The 8704-nt window shown below is 33.2% G+C and overlaps 2 protein-coding genes across 2 annotated transcripts; one reads left to right on the forward strand and one right to left on the reverse strand.

Annotated features, from left to right (window-relative positions):
- Positions 1-1035: 1035 nt before the first annotated feature.
- On the reverse strand, positions 1036-3805 carry LOC115888257 (DNA-directed RNA polymerase III subunit RPC5-like). Its single transcript, XM_030907924.1, has 10 exons — positions 3609-3805; positions 3141-3315; positions 2897-3082; positions 2727-2845; positions 2525-2665; positions 2258-2462; positions 2098-2205; positions 1936-2036; positions 1318-1440; positions 1036-1256 (listed from the first exon to the last, which is right to left on the reverse strand). The coding sequence occupies exons 1-10, from the start codon at positions 3672-3674 to the stop codon at positions 1053-1055; spliced, it is 1428 nt and encodes a 475-aa protein (XP_030763784.1). The 5' UTR covers positions 3675-3805; the 3' UTR covers positions 1036-1052.
- A 270-nt stretch (positions 3806-4075) lies between these two features.
- Positions 4076-7354, forward strand: LOC115888265. The gene is made up of 2 exons (XM_030907932.1): positions 4076-4311; positions 5415-7354. The coding sequence occupies exons 1-2, from the start codon at positions 4171-4173 to the stop codon at positions 5799-5801; spliced, it is 528 nt and encodes a 175-aa protein (XP_030763792.1). The 5' UTR covers positions 4076-4170; the 3' UTR covers positions 5802-7354.
- Positions 7355-8704: the final 1350 nt, after the last annotated feature.

The following is an 8704-nucleotide window of genomic DNA, read 5'->3' on the forward strand; positions in this document are numbered from 1 at the left end:
GAAGAACAATAAAGCCATATCTGTTGGTGGAACGAATGGATATGTTACTAGTGATTTTATTTTGTAAGAAAAAATATTTCTTGGCCTCAAGAGCAAGAGCTAATGCTCAAAGATATCCAAATACGAATCTTCCTGATAAGCGTTCCTTTGAAAAACTACTTACCCTAATTCCTATTTCTTAGAATTGGTAGTATAGTTTATAAAAAACCTATTAGGCAGAAACCTGTCGTTGGAAGTGAAGAAATTGAATTTGCCGTAATTGGCTCTTTTATAAAAAATTGATATATCTACAAGTTATCGTAAAATAAAACAAAGAACTACTTCTTCGTTTTTCTTGAAAAATCGCATATTAATAAATATTATTTATTAAAGAATTGTAGGTCAATTAAATAAAAGTAAACTGGTATAGATTTAAATAAAGTCTATAAACTAATGTCGATTTTGAAAATAGTTACTAACTGTCACTAGCAAATTGTCATCGCGACACCAGCTATCTTGATTGCCATTTTATTGAAAAATCGCTTTTTATTCAAAATCTGAGCTAGATAGGTATAGGAAACCCTAATATAGTTTGAAAGAGCATTTGAATGTGCTTCGATTTATTTAAAAAAATACAAGGTGTTGCATTTGAAATAACAAAGTTTTTATGTAAAATAAATCTTTAAAATAGATCCCTAATTTTTGGTACCCCTGTATAAATTTAAGGAAGCAATAACATATTTCAGTAAAGTTTATTTCTTAATTCTCTCATTTTAAACAAATTTAACCCTTATAATAAATGTCTTTTTTTGGGCATAAGAATCCAAAAATGAATTAAAATACCGGGTGTTCCATAAGAAAAAATATAACTTTGGTATGGATCTTAGTTCTGAGACACCCTGTATATTTCAAAATAATTTTAAATTGTACATATTGACTCCCCACATATATCCATAAAATATTTTGTTTCTACATCTTTCCGTTTTCGTATAATCAACCCAGGCGAAGGAGGTGCGCCACCCTGTATAACAAAATGTTTAAAACATAAATGGAAAAAATAACCAAATATTCTCTTACCAACTGACGCTGCTCAATCTCGTTTTGCCACCACCGTCGCTCTCCGACGTACTTTTACTTTTCCGTCTCTGTCTACTGGGTTGATTGAGAAATAGACTAAGTTGGTGGTACCTGTGTTCCCAGTAAAGGTTCTGCCTTTGGGCTAAATCAGAGTGCCGGTTTATAAAGTCGTGATCTGGTGGCAGTGACAATTCCCAACCCTAAAAATATGTTTTTAAAATATTATAAGAAGGTATAAGATTATCACATCTGATAAAGTACCTTATTGTGCGTTCTTAACTTTGAAATACCAGCAAATATTTCTTTCACTTCTTCGCTAGGAATTTTTAGTAAAGATGAGACCTTTTTTCGCTCGACGTATTGATGTTTTGTAAATAAGTATAACTAAAAATAAAGTAGAATTAGTTGACAGTATAATTATTAAAATGAATTAAAATGTATTGACTTTTCATATACAGGGTGGCGCCTCTCATACGACACGGAGGCTACAAGAAGAACGACAGTTTGTATTGAATTGAAATTTTGGGAGGATAATATGTAGGGTAATTTAGAGCATATTTAACGTTTTTTAAAAATGAAGAATAAAGTCAAAATTTCAATAAGTTACCTAAATTGTAATTTACCCTAAAATAACCACTGAGGAGTTCTTTAAAAATATTCAAATATTTTTTCTGCAAGGGCAAGAAAATAAGTCTGGCATCTAAATGTATTATACAGTATGATAAAAAAAAACGGCGTCAACGATGGCTATGAAATGAAAATCGCTGTCGTTTTATATGTAAATTTATATGGGAAATGTAACTGATCGTCATTTCCCAGCGAACTGAACGCCGTTTTTTTTCAATCATACAGTATTAAATATATATTTTGTTTACTTACAATATAATCTCTAGCTCTACACATTAGTTCTGCAGGCACACCACTTGTAGCAGAAAAACTATTGTCTGGATACAAAATCTCTGACTTTACTACCCAGTTTCCTAAAATACAAACAAAAAAAATTAATATTTATAGTCAATTACGAGAGAAAATCTTTGCAACCTATAACTAAAACAGCTACTTTTTGGAGGTTCTTCAACAAGGCATCCGCTGTTACTCCTTCAACACCGGCAAGCAGTAGCATGATTTGTTGAAATTGTATTATTTGAGCTAAAAAAACAATATTTTTATTTATTTTTAAATATTTCATAGAAAATAGTACCTTCTTTAAGTAGTAATCTACACTGTTCTAAAAGAGGCAACCCTCTCAAAGCATGCAGCGATAAAATATGACTAGGTAGCGTTGGCTCCAACGGTTTATGCTCTTGATCTTCGGGCACCAACAGTTTCACATATTCTTCTATTCCCAAATTTTGAGCTTGCCCTATATCATATAAGTTATCCGAGATCAATTTTAATTTTTCTACCTGTTAAAAACAAAACAAATTAATTATAGTTGTTCCAATTGAAATTAAAGTTCTTTACATACATCACTAACTGTGCTGCCTTCATCATACCAGTTACATTCAGTCCATGTTTCTTGCTCCCTTTTTGCTTGCAACAATTGATAGTTCGCATCGCGAACTTTCTTTTGGTCAGGATCTTCAGCTTGTTTATATTTAACAGTTACCTATAATATAAGACAAGAGAATTAAATAATACAATCAATATTATCTACCTTAAATAATAACCTGTTTAGCTGTACTAGGTCCTGCCTCTTCTTCATCCGACTCAGCGTTATTTAAAATGTCCTTTTTTCTCTTTAAACCTTTGTCAAGGTAAGGAAAATAAGGCCTAAGCTGATACACATCTAAAATGAACTATATATTATAAAAAAAATATAAAGATTAATTCATTTCACCTGTTATAGAAGTTATATGTACTTCTCGTCCATTATAAGCTGCAATAGCATAATTTTCAGAATCTTTAGTACATCCCACCGATTTTAAGAATACCTTATCAACTATCTCGTTTTCAAAATACGGCTTTTTGTTATTTTTTGAACTTGCATCTCCGTCGATTTCATTAGCGATCAATTCTGCCCGACCTGGAGCAAAATAAATTCAAAACTAATCCTGCAAATTTTTGCTCAGTATTTTACATACCTGAGTCAAAGTTTGGTGACTCTGTATTGATGGACATTTCTAGCATTAATTCCTTGTTTTCTGGTTTATAAAGACACTTTTTTATTACGTTTTCATTTTGACAAGATTTGGTTTTAAGGGGGAACTGAACTAAATGCAAAATTGATTCTAGCTTTGTAGAATGAATTAAGGGAATCTAAAATACGTTTCCTTTAATAACTTATCTAATTGTAATATCAATATATGGAACAAAATCCTACTGATAAGCATGCTAATTTTCTACATATTTTTACTTATTTTTCAAAAATCTATTGGAATTAATAGTAAATGATACGCTTTTAATTAAGAATACAAAAATGCTACCATTTAAACCAAATTTTATAGACTTATTCATATTATTTAAAACGTTTTAAAAGGAAATTTGGTAAAATTGGTGGTACACATGGCAAAAGATTTTGCTGTTAATGTAGATATGTTACATTAATTTACCTCTTTTACTACAGGATCATCTTCGTCACTACTCTCTGCCTTAGTACTCGGGCCTGCTTCATCCATTTCCAGTGAGATAGTACGGATATTTAAAAAATAATAAAAATTTAAACTAACAAATCAACCATAACCTAACTTTTTTTCAACAATAAAAACTAACGTGAAGTTAGCTCAAGTTAGTTGTCAATGGATATACCACAGAAGACATAATATAAAGGGTATCCATTTGAAGTTAGCTATGGAAAAAATCACCGTTACAGGTTTCTTTTTTATAATTTCAAATTTAAAAGCGCCTTTTTAACAGTTATTACTTAACTTTAATAATTTCATTGGTTATATTTCATTATATTTAAAAGAAGGAGTGTATTTTTAATAAAGATGATGTCTGAAAAGGAATGCATAGATTTGAACGTTTTTGCTCAATTGTTAAGAGAAAAAAATGTTTATTGTGTGAGCGTCGCGGCGTAGGTTGACGCCGGCGCGACGCCCGATCAGCTGGATCTGTTCGGGTCCGCTCAACAGGTCGGCATGCTTTTAGACCTATCGCCCCGCGCTAACCCAGATGCCCTTTAGGAAAGGCCCCACGCCGCACAGCCGCAACCCCCCTGGCAGGGCTCCCAGCGATCCCCTCACAGCCTGTCTGGACGCCGAGAGTACGTACATTTGTACCGCCTTCAATCCGAGATGTTACATTATCCAGAAGGTGAGTTCCATATGTTTACCTAAGGCTAGGTTAACTTTTTACCATATTTTTGTTTATTATGTGCGATCTAGGAGACTATTTTAGCGCGTTTGTTAAACAAATGACCAGTCCAGTCTCTTTTAACGATATAATGATCTTTTAAGTTAATATTTTTATACCTATAGTATCCATAACAATATTAATTATATTAATATCTTAGATATTTGAAGATAAAAATACCCATATGGATTTTAAAAAATATATATTTAAATGATAATGAATATATTTAGAGTTAATGAACTAAATAAGGAAATATCTTTTGCATTTATGTTCCATTTATTATAAAGAATGGTAAATTTGGGACTGTTTAAAGGCAAATATTGTTGTTTTTGTTTATTTTCGTAGAATGAGTTTTGAATTCGATTTAAATAAGGGGTGTAGGCGGCAAATGCGCGTTTAGCTGCTCGATCGATAGTGTTTAGGTAGATCACGGGGGTGGATGACAATTCTGGGGTATCGATATCGAAATTTTTGTATCGAAATTTTTGTATCGACATTTTAGTTTAATTATTTTATGAACTGAAAAGCAAATTGCACTATAATTATATATAAAATTGGTTAAAAAATATTGAATATATGAAAGGATAGCGTTACGCATAGTAAATACTACAATTTTTATTTTAAATAAATCATCCAAGGTTTTCTTTTGTTATCGTACCGTGTTTTGTCGTATATATTTTAAACAGTTGAATGTTTTACGTTAATGAAGGAATTTACTTTTATTCGTACTAATATTGTAAATTTTTGATCTGGCGACTGTCTCTAACGATTATAATATGATGCGTTTCAAGATAAATTTGAAATAAAGAAAAACAAACTACCGAAGCAGGAAGTTCAGCTGATACTTTCCCTTGTTGTGTCGATTGGCTAGATAGAAACATGCCAATGTCCGTTGGCATAATAATTACAGTCCGTAAAGTATGCCAGTATACGTCGCACCTGATGAAAAGTTGATTCGCATTCAGAAAACTTTGTTTTTGGTCGTACGTATCACGATTTGATTTTGCCAAGTGTATTTTTCGTATAAAAACTAGTTTGCGTGACGAATGTTTGTTTTTTTTCAGGTGAACCAGTCTGGTCTGCCCATATCTCCGCCCCTGTACGGCCCATCGACGTGCGGTGCCTTCTCAAATGAAATCGAAGGAAGTGGTCTGGATTCTAATGTAAATTTAGGTGCTCACGGTTGGGATCATTGCCAGTCAACGCCGCATCCGGATTATCCGTGTCATCATTCTCTGGACGGTAAGATTGAGCGATCATTTCGAACGCAAAATATACGAAACGCGTCGAGTTTTGCGATTTCAATTAAACTTTCCGCCTCGGGCTTTGTACGGTTCGGTCATAGGAGGCTAGGTGGCGCCACGTGTCGTATTTTTGTCCGATTTACCAGTTCTCTGTGGCATGTGCCCCTGCGACGGCCATTTTGCCAGTTCGGTGTGAAATTGTGTTGAGTTTTGCAAAGTAATTAAAAGCGGTAAGCTAAACTCTCTGTTGATTGTGTAGGTTAATTTGTGTTTTGACGAGGTGCGTCGAAGCTGTCGCGATTCGCGTGCCAAAAACCGACAATCGACGACGAAAACATCTGCGGCGGCTAATCTATGTCCCGTGCCTCCTAGGACAACCTAAACCGATAGGCACATGCTTTCGGCTTAAAAATTTGCGAAACTACGTCGTGTTGGACGGTTTATTTTGCCAAATTGAGTGAGTTTGTTCTGAACGAGGCCTGCTGTCCCTTCTCAGGTAGTAATTATAGAGAAATTTCGGTTTATTTTCGAATTTTATAGTACACTTTTTGCGCCTGCCAGGGCAGTTCGTTACTCGTTACGTGTTGAGGGGGCATTTGATCGCATTGCCGTCTTCGTTTTCGTCGGTAATTGCCAATAGCACGTACCTTCTCCAATTTGAAGTTGACAGATATGTGTCAACACGAAAATATGCCAACCGATTGGTAAAATTAAACTTGTGGCGATTCCTCGGTCTCCGAAACCCAAATTGGAATTTAGTGTCGGTCAGTTTCAGTTCGTGGATTTTTCGTACGGAAATGCATTTTCGTAAATGCTATTACGGCTGCTAGAAACGGTTCTCAGTTGGTTCAGTGTAAATGACCTTGACGTAAAATATTACACCCATCACTTTCAAAATAAGGTTAGGTTCCACTTCTGCTGCTACTGTCACCACCTTTAATACCATGCATGGTATGTACTATGTTTTATAATATTTAAATTTATCTGTCTTGCCTTTTGTACCTGTAACTTTCACTATATTCTTTTTCCTATAGATTTAATGTTACGATTAAAAAATCCACGCCAAACTGTCAGTGAATGATTTGGCAGAAATACTTGAAATTCTAGACCTTTATTTCACTTTGTTTTCCATATTGACTGGTAAATTGGGGTCTTATAACAATCGTTCTACTAATCAAGCCTGATTATACGTTTACTTTCTATAATAACAAATATTTTATTACTAATTTTCCATACCACAACCATTTTATACATATATAATTTTTCATTTTTTAACATCATTTTGGCTTGCACATTCTCCACAATTTTATTCTAAAGTAGAAATATAATTAGATTTGCCATATCTCGCATTTCAAAATGTTATTCAATATCTCAAATAAATACAAGATAATCACGGCGAAACTCGTTTAATTCAAACCTTTATAACATTTTAACAAATTTAAAAGTATAATTCTAGGACTTCTTGATTGATAAATTTCAATATATCTGAATATGTCTTGAATAATACATTGTATATATTTTCGTGCATCGTAGGTATATGACTGATAACAAACTAAACTTACTTACTGATATCAGTTGATCAACCTTTAACATTAACTTATACATGTATGTTCACAAATATGTATTTTTAAGTGAATAAAATACACTTGTTACCATGCAGGTGTTCAGGAAACTATATTACCTATAAAAGCATTTAATTTTTATGCATTTTGTTTAAATTTTTGCACAATGTTTACAGTGTAGAATAATACTTAATTCTAAAATAACTGAGATTAACGGTTGGTTTAATAATTATCTCTAATAAATAATATTATTTCTCCTAATAAATCAATGTTATGTAATTACCCTTTGTAATAAATGTGGATATGGTAAACCAAATCAAAAAAATCTATGCGTCATATTTGTTTTACTTACGTTTTAAAAAGTATTATTCAATAACTATGTTTACGATTTAACCAATATGGCGCCATCAAATCTTTAAGCAAACAAGTAATTTTATAATTTTCAGCACTGCATGTTATTAAATTTACAAAACTAATTCCTTACTAGGTACCTACATATTTTAACAAATTGTTGAACTTTTCTTGTTTTAAATAGACGGTTACACAATGTTCATGTTAATTGCATAATATATTCAATATTCTAAAGTGACGAAAAAGACATTTACAAGAAAACTTCTGTCATAGTAGGGTCGATTCGCCAGTAAGCCGGCCACCACCAATAGTCGACCAGAAATCCTTTTATTACCAAATAACTTAAATCGGCCGCAAATTTTCAGCTATTTTTAAGTCTAGCCAACATCTTTCATATCTATGCAACCCGAATGCCAAATGTCAATTTAACTGCATCAAACTTCAGGTCTGATAATTCCCGCTAAAAGTAAGCTTGTTTGTGTTAACTGTTGAATCTTGTTTTTGAAATTTGCCCAAACTTAAGCAATGGACAATACAAAGGTAAGTTATTTTTAATCTGTCTACGTTATAGGATGTGTTTAAATGTGTTGGTGGTAGGATATAGGTTTAAATATCTTATTATTTGGTCTGAAAGGCATATTTTTAAAAGTTAACCGTAAAATAAGGGGGGCCGGTCACTGGCGCGAACTTTTAATAGCCTTGCTAGTGGTCAGCCAGGCGGCCGACTACTGGAACAATATGTACATTTTATTTTTATTTCTATCTCATTCTTTTTTTAAGATATATTAATTGTTTTGTCTTCGTCGTGTGAGTTTAACCGGGTTGATTCGCCGTACCAGTGGACGGCCCTACAAATAACGAATAATAAAGTAGCTGGATAGAGATGATTCTATTGACCGACTACTAGAACAAACTTAAAATGTAGAGTTTGCCAGTAGTCGGCCACAAGATTTTAAAGGCCTTTTAGCTTGGTTTTTTGACTGAAAATTTGAAATTATCTATATATTATCTATTTCAGAGAGCTAAAAACTCTAAAAAAAGAAAGTTTCATGAATATCCTCAAGAAAATTTACAGAAAGCCGTGGATGCGATAAGGCAAGGGGTGAAAATTCGCGAAGCTAGCCGGAACTATGGGGTTCCAAGAGCTATCATCCAGGACCGGCTTAAGGGACGCGTTCGAGTAGACAAATCACGACG

Source organism: Sitophilus oryzae, unplaced genomic scaffold (genome assembly GCF_002938485.1).
Source record: "Sitophilus oryzae breed Bouriz unplaced genomic scaffold, Soryzae_2.0 scaffold_690_pilon_pilon, whole genome shotgun sequence".
Taxonomy (NCBI): domain Eukaryota; kingdom Metazoa; phylum Arthropoda; class Insecta; order Coleoptera; family Curculionidae; genus Sitophilus; species Sitophilus oryzae.